The sequence below is a fragment of the Chenopodium album genome, chromosome 5 (genome assembly GCF_948465745.1).
Source record: "Chenopodium album chromosome 5, dcCheAlbu1.1, whole genome shotgun sequence".
Taxonomy (NCBI): Eukaryota; Viridiplantae; Streptophyta; class Magnoliopsida; order Caryophyllales; family Amaranthaceae; genus Chenopodium; species Chenopodium album.
The window spans coordinates 78,371,037-78,386,500 of NC_137838.1; the positions used below are offsets into that span (position 1 = coordinate 78,371,037).

General features: G+C 33.7%; 1 protein-coding gene across 1 annotated transcript; it reads right to left on the reverse strand.

The window, feature by feature from the left end:
- Positions 1-6,862: 6,862 nt before the first annotated feature.
- On the reverse strand, positions 6,863-14,493 carry LOC145631212 (kinesin-like protein KIN-12B). Its single transcript, XM_081683303.1, has 15 exons — positions 14,096-14,493; positions 13,138-13,275; positions 12,970-13,053; positions 12,748-12,873; positions 12,600-12,659; positions 12,369-12,515; positions 11,466-11,561; positions 10,782-10,927; positions 10,307-10,456; positions 10,083-10,215; positions 8,909-9,997; positions 8,731-8,829; positions 8,493-8,645; positions 7,574-8,392; positions 6,863-7,476 (listed from the first exon to the last, which is right to left on the reverse strand). The coding sequence occupies exons 1-15, from the start codon at positions 14,423-14,425 to the stop codon at positions 7,078-7,080; spliced, it is 3,969 nt and encodes a 1,322-aa protein (XP_081539429.1). The 5' UTR covers positions 14,426-14,493; the 3' UTR covers positions 6,863-7,077.
- Between the last annotated feature and the right edge of the window lie 971 nt (positions 14,494-15,464).

Sequence of the window (15,464 nt, forward strand, 5' to 3'; positions counted from 1 at the left end):
ACTCATTTATTTATACAGAGTATATAAGAGGTAAACACTTGTTTATGCACAATTTTAATTATAAATATAAAAATAAATATTAATTAAAAAATGAAAATTTTTTAGAATATACATTGAGAATAATTTAACTATGTTCTATGATAACATTAGTTTTTTCATATACAAATTAAAGTATTATTAGTTATAAAAAAATATAGTCGAAGATAATATATAAATAATGCAAAGACCGGTCATGAATGTTAGGATGCGACACCGTCCCAAATACACCTCTTTTTGAAGTTCAATATATTGACTATAATTTATTCAATTCAATTCACAAGTTATTTAAGATAAGGTTTCTATATGATATCTAAGTTTAATAAACATCATGCATAATAAGTTTAATGTTCAAGAAATTGAATTTCATAAAAAAAAAAAAAAAAGTCCACAAAATTCTGATTAGAGTTAGGGTTTGTTGAATTGAATTTCATAAAAAAGTCCACACAATCCCATTAGAGTTAGGGTTTGTTTTGATTTACTGAAGTGAATTGAACTGAATTGTTTATGAGATAAGGAAATTAGAAACTGAACTGGAATTGAAGTGAACTGAAATTAAGCTGAAGAGAACATACCCTTTAGTTGGCTAACAATTCTCTTGAATCAATGAAAAAGTACAGTGCAAGTTACACTCAAACTACAAGTCATTTAGCTTTAATTTGCATTGAATTTGACCAAATTTGGATGAAATTCATATTCACCTCTATTATAAATTAGTCTTTTTATTTACACTAACAAATATTAATCGAATAATCAAATCATCTTAAGTTTGATGATTCGAGTTAGGTCAATCTCGAGAAGAGATTTTTAGGAAATTAAATAGTCAACAACTATAATACCATATAGAATTTTATAATCATACCTGATTCGGAATATTCTTTGTGACTCAAAGTCTAACCCGAATGATATGACATATGTTACAATCTCTACAGTCCCATCCACAATTCCTACCAAATAATGATCAAATCCCACTAGATTATGTAATATGACATGCATATATATTATGGTGATATTGATTCCATTGGATGCTACTTGTTGGGATTAGACTTAAATCCAGCAAATTAGAGAAAGAGAGAGAGATTGTTTATGAGTGGAAATGTACAGTTAATAAGTCATTTTCTAGTAGATGGGGTTTGTATATGTTAGTTATGATAAATAGTAGTAAAGCAAAAGACAGATGTAAAAGATAAACCAAAAAATAAAAAAAGATCTTAAAAAAGTCATACAAATCCACTGTTTTAAAAGAGACCACCCACTAAAAATATATTGGGGTTGATTCTTTGCGGTTGATTTGCCCAACAAACAAATAGAACTCCCTAGTTGTGTTTTTATGGGGCAATAAACCACTTATACAGTTATACTTGTATAATAACTTTTTAGCATTGTCTAAAAAAAAAAAAAACTTTTTAGTACAAATATCTTTTTTCATAAGTTTAAATAAATTATTAAAAGAAAACCACATTTTGATTTTATGTTTTAAATCATTTATACCAATATATTGCACATTTAATTTAAAAATAGTCATATTTGTGCACATCATGTACTTTAAGTTTATATAATTCAATATATGATTGGATATTGGAATGTGCGGCATAACTTATATATCAGTACTCTCCATATATGTTCCTATTTGTTCTTCACATTGATTGAATTAAATCTGATTAATATTTAGAATTAAACAAGTTTAATTTTACTAAAATTTTCAGTATATAAGAAAAAAAATTTTAAATTTTAACTTAAATTAACGATAAATAATGTATTTGCATTTACAAATTAAGGTGGAAAATTCAAAGAAAGAACCATTAATTTATTTATAGGCCAGATAATGCTACATGATGGCATAAGACTAATTAATTAACAAGCATAATGGAAAATAAGTAGGTCAAACTTGTATCATAATAAAATATTAAATTACATTGATACTACATTATTATTATTATTACATACAACAATAATTAGGAGATGGAAAAATACAAGAAAGTCAACCAAAAAAACTGTTTTTGCATGGGAAGATCTGCCTTCTGTTAAGGGTGATATATTTTTGATTAGATTAGTGTAATCAGAAGATTTGATGACTTAAGACACCGTTTTTAAGAGATTGAAAATGGACCCTTAATTATTAATTAACTTTTTTTCTTGCAACTTTTTTGTGAATCTCTATATATATCCGATCCTCTATCAATTTGATAGTGACATTTAAACTAACTATTGTGTGATACTATGAAGATACTAGCTTGGAAGAAGTATTAATTTATATTTTCATACTTGTCTACGTATGATTTTGATCATGCAAGTAGTTAACGAACCAACAAAACTATTATACTCCATACTAATTAAATTATATTGGTAGAAGTAGAACCGTAGAAGCCGTATAACGCAAATTATTTACCATGAATCCATGATTATTTACTACTAGATCAAGTAATACGCTTTTTAAACTTATACTAATATATATTTGGTTTTAGATTCGATACTCGTCCTCATTATTACTATTGGTTCACAAATTTAAAATTATACATCAATAAATATATAATAAGACAAAATATAAGTTCATCTTCATGATAAACAGAAAAACGTTTATCTAGTGATATTTTTGTAAATAAATCAAAAACTTTTGTCAAATGTGGACCCTAGTAATGTTGATTTATTTACAGAAACGCCATGATGATTAGGATTTTATATTGATTTATTTACGAAATTGCTACTAGATAAACGTTTTTTGTTCATCATGAAGATGAACCGGGGAGCTAGACATACGACTTAATGATAAATGATGATAGAATGTTGAAAAAAAATGAAGTGAGTAGTCAAGTGACATGAGTTTAGTGTTCTTTAGAAACTATCCTCTTATTTCATAAAGCTAAAGAATGAAAAGACATTATTATTATTGCTGTAATTTATCACCACTCACTTCATTTCAATTAATTTGTTCACTTACTCGAATGTTCTATCTTATTACACTATTTACACTTAAAATGCCATGATGATATTATTTTCTAATTTATCAATGTAATAGTGTAATAATACAAATAATTGACAAGCAAACTTTTATATATATGTGTACCTTGGAAGTATATACGACTCATGTAATAAACGATGGATATATATATATATATATATAGTGAATTAATATGTAAATTTGTGAAGAAAAGACTCATAACATACATATCAATGTCGATAATACTAAATTATTGGAATCTCAAACTCAAACATGCATTTTTTTCCTCCATCTTGTAATAGATAATAATGGCGTGGAATGTCAAAGTCATTCTTATTTAAAGTAAAAACCCTCTTGACTTAGGATTTGAAGAACATCCAACTGAACTAAACTGAGTTGAATTGTATTGTTTATGAGATAAGAAAATTAGAAACTGAATTGAACTGAAATTAAGCTGAAGAGAAGAGGTCCTAAGCCCACTTGAAGTCGCCTATATGACACAAAACATTACCAAAGATATTGACAAGATACTTTTAATTCTTAAACTTACTGGCTTAATGCCTACTATCTACGTACAACTATACACAACAGGTTGTTGTTGAAGTTATTTTTATCGACCTTTAAAGGGACGACACGTAACCAAAAAGAAAAAGGAGATTGAAGCAAGAAAGGACATCTATAAATTAAGCCAAAGTAGAGAACGAAGCTAAGTATAAAATTCAAGGCAATGAAGAAGAGCTCATAAATCATAATAATAATGGTACTAGAAAGAAAACACAGTGTTTCCAATTGATCACACAACAAGTACATTACCTTATATGAAAGGAACATATCAATGTCTTTGGCTACTTAAGTTTACACAATTCAGCCATTTTTTGGGTCCATTGTTAGGGTGGTTGTTCAAAGAAAATGATTGACAAAGTTATTATATATATATATATATAAAAGACTTAAATTATGTTTGATGTTTTTATTTATTTATTTGTGGGTTTAATTTTTGCACGAAAAACCCTTTGCATCAGTAGTAGTAGTACTACTGTACTAGAGGTCCATTTACCAGGCTGTCACTCTTTCTTTGCCATTATATCACCTTCATTTTACGTCTATTTCTTTCTTATCAAGGTGCCCCCCTCTCTTTAAATTAAAGTCTCGAATCGATTTGTTTTTCTTGTAAGGATACGTAAGATATAATGAATCAAGCTCCGGAGTTTGTACATGTCAACTACAATCATCTAATCAATGGGACAATGGGTAATTCACGTACTGGATACAACAATTTGAATTATTAACATGTAACGTGTTAAAGTGCTACGACAATGTTTAGGGATTTACATAGTTATTTTTTATAATAAATGAAGAAATATGCTAAGCTAATAGCTAAGCCTAGCTAATTAGCTTTAGCCCTTAAAAGAATTTTTATGGTACAATATTATCTTTGAAGAATTATCATTTCTTTCACCAAATTGGCCAACCAAAATCATTACATATGGTACATCAAACATTTTCAGTGAACTTCAATTTGGACAACAGCCTTCAATTCAATTCCAAGAACAAGCTAGGAGGGTATATATAGCGACAATATAATTTCTTGTATCACATAAAATAAAAAAGAAAAAAAAGATGATAACATCATAAAATACGACGTTTTTTATAATTAGCTGCATTTGCTTAATTAAGTTTCTTAAGTTATTCATAACATAAAAACTTTTACCGAATGGTGTATTACGTGTTTGATACCTAGGCAACTAATGACACCTTTCGGACACGTGGACACAAGCTGTACCTAAAACGTAGTAAGTTCATGTCCATAGGCCATAGTTAGATATATTAAATGCCCAATTTTATGCCAACTTCTGTTTTGGTGTTTAGTTTCTATCTTTCTCTCAGCCTCATTAGGGTTGATATTCCTAAACCAGCTAATCACCAGATTAATAAAGCTTAAAAAGGTGAACCAAACACATGAAATCTCTCTAATTATACTCTTCCAATTTAGTAAAATACTTCATTCTGTCACGTTTGTGCAGTTAAGACCACAAATCATTGTGTTAAAATCAGTTACACTGTATTAGTACAAATCAGTATTACACCAAACACTACTTATATTATACATTCTTTAGTGGACACATTCTAAGTTTCTAGTTCCTATTCCCTCTAACTCTTATCCTAAATTAAAGTATAGCTACTTGGCTAGTATATCTATAAGAACATTTAGGTGTTCCACATTAATACACTACTTCGTACTAGTTACAGTAATATACATAAAAATGATATAAGGTGAATAGTACAGAGCCTAATTTAATTAATTTAACCTAAGCATGCAAGCATGACACAACAAAATGACATGTGGGCTTGGACTGACCTTTTGAAGATTTAGGCTGTGCACAACCATGTGCTGAGAGTAACTTACCCTAAGACACACTACCCCTGTACGAAACACAGTTCACAACCATCTTTACAGTCACCCAGATTTTGTCGTTTATTTATTATTATTTTTTTTTATCAGTTCATAATCCATTTCTTTACTTACATTAATATAAGTAATATCGAACATTCGAGCGAGCTAACGAAACTACTCATCCCAAGGGAAAAAAGAAGGGGAAGGAGCCAATACCTTTCATTTCTTAGCTCTTATATCTAACATTGGACATTATCTAGATGTTACTTTCATACCCATTATCTCTCATCTTAAATTCACATTGTATGATGTTTGTTGCTTGTCTTAAGATGTCTCTTGTTCATTCTCTTAAAAATATGATAAGAATATTGAGTGGCTAGGGTGGTGGAGATGAACAATATTGGTCCCATTTTTGTAGGGCACAGGTTATATCACGGTTATAGACAAGGGCCACAACTCACTAGTTTTATGGTCTCCTAACAAAAACACTTCTTCTGTACAATTTGGCTAAAACCTTATAATATAATATTATCATATACCATTCACCAATAGTAAAGAAGAAGAATAAGACATGAAAATTGAGATATTTTTATTGGGTAACAACTACAGTATATACAAAGTTTATCAAATCACCCATTTATTTATTTCACCATGTCATAGTAGTGATGTGATAGTAATAACTTGTTACTAGCTAGTCCAATTATCCATTACATTTTAACTAGAAGTTTTTTGTGCAAGTATCAAATATACACTCTATGAGGCGAACGAGTTACGTCCTACTTAAGTCTTTGAGAGTACTTGACTAGAGTATGGATTAAAGTGTCCCTATAAAAATTGATAAATTGCACACGTTTTGCTATATAATTTTGCCACCACTTAATTAAATCTGTTAAAAAGTCCCTACAAAATTCACATCTCACCGTTTTCCCTTCCCCACCTACCTTCGACCTCCACCACCATAGTCGCTGTTATCACCATTGCTCATATATATATTTGTCTTAATAAGAATAGCATAAAAATTTTTAAGAAAAATTTGAAGACCTAAATTAATTTCCTTGTCTTACCAGTAGACACACAACCAAAAAAAAGCAAATGGACATGATCAACTCATCCACTTGTAGATTGCCTGCCATCCTCTTGACATTGAAACCAACATAATTAAATAATTCTTCAAGGTTCTATTAAAAAAACAATGAAGAATTTGTTTAAAACATCTTTCATTTGAGATCCTTTGTCCCATCTCTGCCCTATCCAAACCATTCAAACCAATGGGTGGACCATCCCAATCCAAATTGAACAATTTATTATCTCCTCTTGCCCATAATACATAATAAGAAATACATGTTGCTTGGACTCGGATGCCATATCCGAAATGGGTACGTGAGCATGTGTCGAGGATCCAACAATGACACTTTATGTAAAATGAGGAGTCCAAAGTTATACACTTGTACATTGGATCCGACATGGGCACTTTTATGTAAAACATGGACTAAGAAAAATTGAATTTTATAGCTGAGGCAACTCAATTTGAATACATTGGAGATTGGACTACCAAAGAGGTAAGAAAAACATTGGGCCTCACAAATGGTGAGGATTTCTAACCTATGGAACTGAATCTTGGTAAGCAATACAGGTACACTATATTGAAATATATAACAAATCAACTGTTAGTAATTTTACATACAGAGAAGGCCACTGAATTTTTTACCTATATGTTGCATCTGTCATAACCAGAGAACCATGAAGAAGGTTCTGCGAATTTAGATGATAGCTCATCATCTATTCCATTGTCATAGAATGCCTTAAACTCTTCTTTCCACCGCTCATCACCAGCACTGTGTCGCGCCTCAGTGTCAAATTTGACTGCATTACTGGGTGCATGATAGGAATCTTGTAAGGCCTCTTTTGGTATACCATGTCGCTCCTCAGTGTCAAATTTGATCACACTGGGTGCATGATAAGAACCTTGCAAGGCCTCTTCTTTTGCTATATGGGAGTCGGCAATAATTTGATTCAATGACTCAATTTCAGCTTCGTGTTTTTTCTTTAGATCATCAATTTGCTTGCGAGTCTTCTCAGTTTCTTCTTCTGCTACAGCACCACGCTTCTGAAAAAAAATTTGGAACGTTAAATTAGCACAGCCTTAATATGAAACATTAGAAAACAAAAATGATAGACAGCACAAAAGACTAATCTTTACTAACCTCGGCAGCAGCTACTGCTTCTTCACCTTCTTTCAGACGTACAAGTAATTCTCCGGCAGCCTGCAGAGCTTCTGCAGTGTCTCTTAGTTGAGACTGAAGCATTTTGTTTTCATCCCTGAAATACCGCCTCTCCCTTTCTCTTTCAACTTTTAATGCTGAAATCTCTGCCGCAAGAGCATTAATAAACTTTGATTCTGCCCCTCTGACACCTGCTTTAGCAGCTGCCTTCTTAACATCCTCGATTCCGTCTTGCATCTGTCTACGCCTTGCAAGCATTTGCATATGTTTCTCTTCAAGGTCTGCATGCTGTTCAAGCATACGTGCTTGACCCTCCATTGCTAACTGAAGGGCTTCTTTTAGCTCCTCTGAGCAATTCTTTTCTGACTCAAGTTCTCGCTCTAGGTCTTCAGTATGGTTACGACAAGATTCAAGTTCCAATTTTAATTCCTCGGCAAGAGATATCCATTGGCTTTCCACCTCGGTCCACCGAATCCTTTCCTGTTCAACAGCCCACTGAATCCTTTCCTGTTCGCCAGCATTGTCCTCAGTTGATTCTGGTATTGTGTTCAGTGGTTGAGACGAACTCTGTTCACAAGGGTAAGTCAACTTCAAAAGAGACTTTCGTTGCCTAGAAGCCTTGGGTGAACTATCTGTGTAGTATTGAAGCTGGCTCCTTAAATCATGAATTTCCTCCAATAGGACATCCTTCTCGCCCATATCAAAGAAGCTTCGCAATTTCTCCAACTCATCCTGTGCTCTCTTTAACTCAATTTTGGTCTCCAACACTTCAGGATGGTTTTCATATTTTTCCTTTAGAAGCTATAGATACCAGGCAAGTTTAATTCCAATAAAGGTCAGTTAGGCGCCAAACAAGGCTTATATTGCAAAATGTATAATAATAAACAAAGATGTTATGTACCTCATGTTCTCTACGAATAGATATGAATTCTTCTTCCATGAAGTCCTCAGTAGGTAACACACCATCCATAAGGTGTTCAAGGCGAATTATTTTATCCTCCCGCATTTGACTAATAATTGCATTGCATTCCCGTTCATGTTTATATTGTTGAACCTGTTCAATAATGGACAAATTGTCAGAAGGTTGCTGATAATAAACAAGCCATAACTAGCAATGAGTGAATTCTAATTGAACTTGCCAGACGATTCAGTTGTGCAATCTCATAATTTTGCCGGGAGCAGAAGTCCTCAAGCGCCATTTCTCTCCTAATCGCTCCAGCCAGAACCTTCTCTACTGCCTGTTGTAGTTGTATCACATGCCATGTTCAATAGATGTTATAAAAGGAAAGACAAGACACATAAATGCAAGCTACATACCTTTGGAACCTGGTTCTTGGGCTTTTCAGCTGACACTGACCTATCCACAGGAACCAACTGAAGGTTTGAGGGGTCATTGGCTTCTTTCACATCTCCATGAAGAGACTTATTGCAATTACTACAAAGATAATTGATTCCATCTATTTCTGGCATCTCAATACTGTCTGGTAGAGTTTGAATACCTACATCAACTTTCTCAATAGGTAAAATTGGCTTCAACTCTGCAGGCTTGAATGACAACCGGAATGCAGACTTCCTGAAAGCAGAACTCTTCCGCTGATTATCGATGATCTCAAGACCACGATGAAGGCTAGCTGCTAAATGATCAGTAGAGCTACGTGCATTATTGCCAGACATAATAGTCAGAGCAAGCTGAGAGTTCCTTAGAGAAGACTTTGCCAAAGATGCATGAGCATCCTTCTTGCTTAATCTTAAGTTTTCTACGTCTTTCTGTGATGCAGTAAGCATTGATGATGTTCTTAGACTCTTTCTGCTACTGCTAACAATTCTTGGGGAAACACTCTTAGGGGGAGATGGCAGAATAGGAGAAACATCACAAGGAATAACATTTACTTCAGGAACTAGTGTATCCAAGGGGTCATTTGAAGGACTATTTTTGGCCTCAGCATCTGCCATATTAGCTGGAGATGACAAGAATGCAGAACCATTCTCAATTAGCTTGCATTGCGATTCACTAACAGCTTTATTTTCTATTTTTATTGTGTCCTTCCCCTCGGCAGACAGCAAATTCCCACCATCAACAATGATTTCATTATCATCTATTTCTGAATATACCTCTTCCATACTAACATCTGAGATTTCAGGGCTAGGCTTCTCAATACATTCATCCTTACATTGGCTATTTTCAAGGCCACCCGATTGTTGACGAACTACATTGCACAGTTTTTGAACAGCCTCCTCATCAATTTCCATCTCCTCGTCACCATCAGCATCTAAATGATGCAAGACCATTGGATGGTTGAGACTCATCTTCAAGAGACTTAAGCTTCTACGTGCATTCCAACTGTTCGCATATGCTTCCTTTGGATCACTTTGGTTTCTATTTGCCTTCATTCGAAGTAGTTCATCCTGTACCGTGTAACAAGCACAAGTTATTATCTAAGCACCAAAGACCTGATGACATGTTTACCACGAGTAATTTAAATAATTCTACCTTAAGTTGCCTTATCACTTCTCTTAAAAAGTTAACATCATCTTCTTGCATGACTTCATTGACAACAGCCTTGTTTTTAATGGCCTTTGCACGCTGTGCAAACCTCAATGTGCTAAATGTCTCACTCTTACAGCTGTAATATCAACAAACAACTATCAATTAACAATTCGGAAAGGGCAAAGAGTTCGGAAGTTTTGAAAGCGAAAAAGACAGCAGCATCACACCTTTGAGCTGGAGAAATAGCACAAATCATAGCCATTTTTGCATTACCGCCAAGAGATTCCTGAAGCAAAAATGTCAATCTGGAGTCTCTATATGGGATATGCCTTTGCTTTCCAGTTTGGGAGACTTCAGCGAGAATGTTAATCAGATTACTGCAATACACTTATCATATGAGGAAGATGCACTCAAATTATACTTGGCAACTAGGATTGCCCAAACAGCAACAACAGTTAAACATGGAACCATCAACCCCCTTGAGTAAAGTATATTTATGCAACCTACCTACCTAACCCTATTTACTCATCAACCCCCTTGAGTAAACTATATTTATGCAACCTACAACAATTGGAGTGTTTAGAACAGGTTTATTTATCAACTAGAAAGTTTATGTGCTACAACCTAATACATAGAAAATAGAGGAACAAAATAACTCCTCAATATTACAAATTTCAATAGCAAAGCTAAGAGACAACATACCCCAACTGTGAAAGGGATCGATTGATATTGCCAGCTTCTTTCAGCCGCTCTCCAGCTGCACCAGTTAACTTTTGCCTTTCTGACCCAGCAAGATCAACTAAATTTATTTTACTAGTCTTCAAACTGCTCAGGCCATCAGACTTGCTCTACAATATAAAAAAACTCTAAATCAATATCAGTATGTCCAAGTAAGAGGCTGCAAATAGCCTTGTGCTACATAATAAAAACGCCACCACTTTTTCATTTTGTCTCCCCATTAATATGATAACATCCTCGGCTTTCCCCCAAAACTTAAAGGATACGCATCTGAGAAAGCCCAGCTAATTAACACATCAATAGGGGTAAATATCTTGTTTATATTTTACTTTTGTATAGTGCTAGCTGCCAAAATCTCGTACAAAAAGTGGATTATTAGCTACCCTTAAGCCTTTCAGGTCCTCCATTTCCTATTAAATGGTCTAAAAGGTCCATCTTCCAAAAGCACAGCGTTGACCCTATAGGAGGAAAGAAGAATGTGAGACTGGTCTTCCTGGTGCCTTTTCTGGTTGACCTATATCATTTCATTTATCTTGTTAACCAAGCACAGCATTTCAAATAACATGTCCAATATATCAACACCCCCCCCCAACCCCCGCGGTAAAGACTATGAACTCCCCTCCTCCCTCTTATAATTGGTAAAAGTACCTTGCATTGTGATTCAACGGAACAAGTGAAAACACTATGTGAACGCGAACTTTCTGCATTTATACTTGTTGCACCTGTTCTGCGGTGTGACAGTCCCTGCACATTTGAGATAAATGGTTTTATACATGAGACACTGAAACTTACAAATAGCTTCAAACTAGTTGCAAACTATAATGAACACAATAAAAATATTTTGACTTCATTATCAGATATGTATAATGTGGAAGGTCCAACAGTAATCAAAACACGTAGAAAAGGTTTTGAAAGGTCCAATGGCAGCAAATCAATTGCAAAAAGAATATGTATTTAAATTGTAATTCTTTTGATTCTATATTTTAAATAGAACTCTTAGACAAGATCTCAAGAACCAAATATAAAAGATATTTTCCAACGCTGGAATCAAATGCACATTTGAGACAGAACACTTAGAAACCAGCTTTTCCACACAAATTCAGTGTTGGATAATCATAGGAGAAGTTTATTCGAGTAATGTCTATAGCAACATTTAAGCAGACTAGTTCAAATATTATTCCAAGTTCAGATTAATTGCCAGCAGAGAGAATGCACACTCTCCAGATAACAGAAGCTAAACATACTACAGACTATATAACAAATTGATCATTGACAACTAAGAAACTGAAAGGTTGGATTGTTGAATGAGAAAGCATGTACTTTGTATATGACAACTAAGCTAGAAATTTGTGTTGATTCTTTGAATACATTTAATAATTTTCTAAGGAATTATGGAAGAGTTGCATGTTTTGTCATCAGATTAAAATCTGCTAGTGTTACATGGACTACTTTAGAAATAACTGATGCTAAAAAGAACAGAAAATTGTTGCAGCAAACATCTTCTCTTACTTTAACAATGAAAACTATTCAGAAAGCAGAGCCCATACATACCTTCAACAACAGCTGTATCACATCCTTGGCTGTTGATACATACTCCTCTGCCAGATTTTCCACATAAACACCAGATTTGACATCTTCCCTAATCTGAAGATTCTTCTGGCTTGGATCCAGCAGATCAGTAATTTGTTCATTGTAAATCTGCAATGCAGAAATAATATGAATTGCATGTAGTTACCTAATCTGAAAAATGAGAGAAACAAAAAAAAAAACTCATTCCAGTACCTCAAGAAAAGAACAACGACACTGATATGTAAGCTGTTTGTCTGAATGCTTAATTTGTTCCTGGAACACCACAAAACAAAGAGAACAGACAGTTTTTAATTATTATTTCATTAAACTTGTAATAAAAGGTTAAAGGATAGATATTGACCTCATTTATCCGAGCAAAAAGCCGTTCAAACACACGAGGTGTTAATCCCTGTTGCTCATTTGCTAGGTTGTCTTCCAGCAAAGCATTGGAAGGTCCCCACATAGTATAAGTTTTTCCACTGCCCGTCTAATCGGACAAAAATTAATACCATATGATAAGAACATAGGCAGCTATATTATACACAATAAAAAGGAAATTAATGAGATTTAATTTTAGAATTACCTGTCCGTAAGCAAACACAGAGCTGTTGAACCCAGCAAGACAGTTCTCAACAAGAGGAGCTCCCACAAGCTGGAAAATGTCGAGCTGAAAGAGACAAATTCGACAAAAATTAGTTTTCCTTCACACATATTCAAATTAAAGGGGAATGACAATATAACACAAACTTGCCTGGGTTGCCTCCATATCAGCCACAGAGTCAAAAGTGAAGGTATGGTCATTGATTGTCAACGAATCATTTGAGACTTTCTTAACTATCATTTCCCCATCTCTCTCGTCCTTGTTCAATGGCCGCATTCGCACTACCACCTTATATTAAACAAAAACAAAATACCAATTCAACACCCAGCAACAATAACTCAACCCGAATTTCCAATAAACAAACTTGAACTCTATAAAAGGAAATGAGGTAAGCTTGAATCATTTGTCTCGCACCAATTTCTTCTAAAAGCTAGCTGACCCTACACTAATCAATCGAATAGGCGAAAATGATCCTTTAAATTTCAAATCTAATGGAAACGAACATCTTGTATGGCTCAAATTAAGAATACAATTAAGTACTCCGTAATTCAGCAAATTAACATCAACAAATGACTTTAAGATTCACGAATTTAAATCAAAGCTCTAAAATAAACAGAAAATTTCCCAAAATTCCATTCCATCATCTGTAACAATCAACATCAACATTAACAAACTAACATTAACACCTTGTATGGCTCAAAGTCAGAATACAACTGAATAATTCAGCAAATTAACATGAACAAATGAGTTTCAGATATACAAATCAAGAACAAAAAGCCACACTTCATAAATTATCTATATATTGCCACCAAAAACTACCCAAATAGCTCACATTTAAATCAGAAACTTTCACAAATTTGCATTCCATCAACTATAGCTGACTAACAACCATACAAAAATCCAAGAAAAACAAAAAATAAAATGATAACACTCAAGATTACCCATCAATCTTTACACAACAGCTCAAATTAAAACTTGTTTCTTTATTTCAAAAAAAAAAAAAAAAAAAAAAAAAAAAAAAAAAAAAGAAAAGAAAAATCAACATCACATAGTAATACTCTTATACATAGTTCTTAAAAAACCCAAATAAATGAATCAATGAGTTCACCTTAACGCCAGAATCAATCAAAGACGAAGAACAAGGTCCAGCAACATCGAAAACGGCGTCGTTACTAAGCTTACGCTTAAGAGGGTTAGCAGAAGGCGGCGGTCGCGGCGGAAGAGGGCTCTTCAACTTCCCCGCCGGAGAGGGTTTTCCGGCGATAACATCGCAAGGATCGGAGTTCTCTTTATCTCTAGGAGGGCATTTTTGCTTCCGATGATGCCCAGAAGATTTCGATTTTTGTGAATTAGGGTTTGAATTGTTAGGGTTAGGGTTTGTAGGAGTGGAAAGCTCCGATAATGGGGAAATTGATTTGGGGAGCATGAAGTGCTTCATTGTTGAATTCTGCAGATTTCTGGAGAGAGAAAGAAGAAGAAGAAGATGAAGAAGAAGAGTGAAGAGAGTTTGGAGGAGAGAGAAAGAGAGGAAAAGGGGGGAAAACGTGAAAACTAGCCGTTGAAAGGAGGATTTGAAATTATTGGAGAAAGAAATGTTTTTGGATTTAATTGATTTTTTTTTTTTGAAAAGCGTAGAGAGTATTGGATCTGAGGGAGCGTTTATTGAATTATTTTTAATTTTGGGAGGTGAACAATTGAACATCAACAACCGTTAGAATTGGCCCGTTTTGTGTACTGTAATAGCGGCTACACCAATTGGGCATTGACCCACATACTACAAATATTATTCGTATTATTTACGTTTCAGATTAATTGCAACATTAATATTTTACATTGTTATATCAAATTATTATTTTCATTATTACGAATAGGTTTACTAGCGAACGCCATTGGGACGTTGAATAAGCATTTAAAATATTAACTAAAGTGGTATTAATTTGGAAATGTATGACAAAATCACGCGTCAATTGGTGTAATTAATGTTCATTTTAAGTTAATCTTTCTACATTTAGCTTAGCTTATACAACGCTTCCGGTTTTTCCTTACAAAAGTTAATGGTCAAATTTGTGTCTTGAAACGTCTCTGACTCAATTTGTTGCAACAAATCCAAAATGGAAATAATATGGGTCTAACTTTTATTTTTAATTTTATATAATTTCTACTCATGCAAATTGTGTTCACACAAATATATATTGGTATAAAACATTGTTATGGACCTTATGGTAGAATTTGTTATATACACCCGGGTGTACCCTACCGTACACCCAACTAACGCAAGATTAGTGTTTGACATTCATCAAAATAAAAACAAAATACTTATTGGTGAACGGTACACCCGGGTGTATAAAACAAGCTCTCAACTTATGGTCCAGGACAGATTCAGAGGCATGCCTGCCTAGTGCCCACGCCATGACCTTGTACAACTATATTGAACTGTTTGAATTTGATATTACCAATTAAATCTTGCTTGACATTTT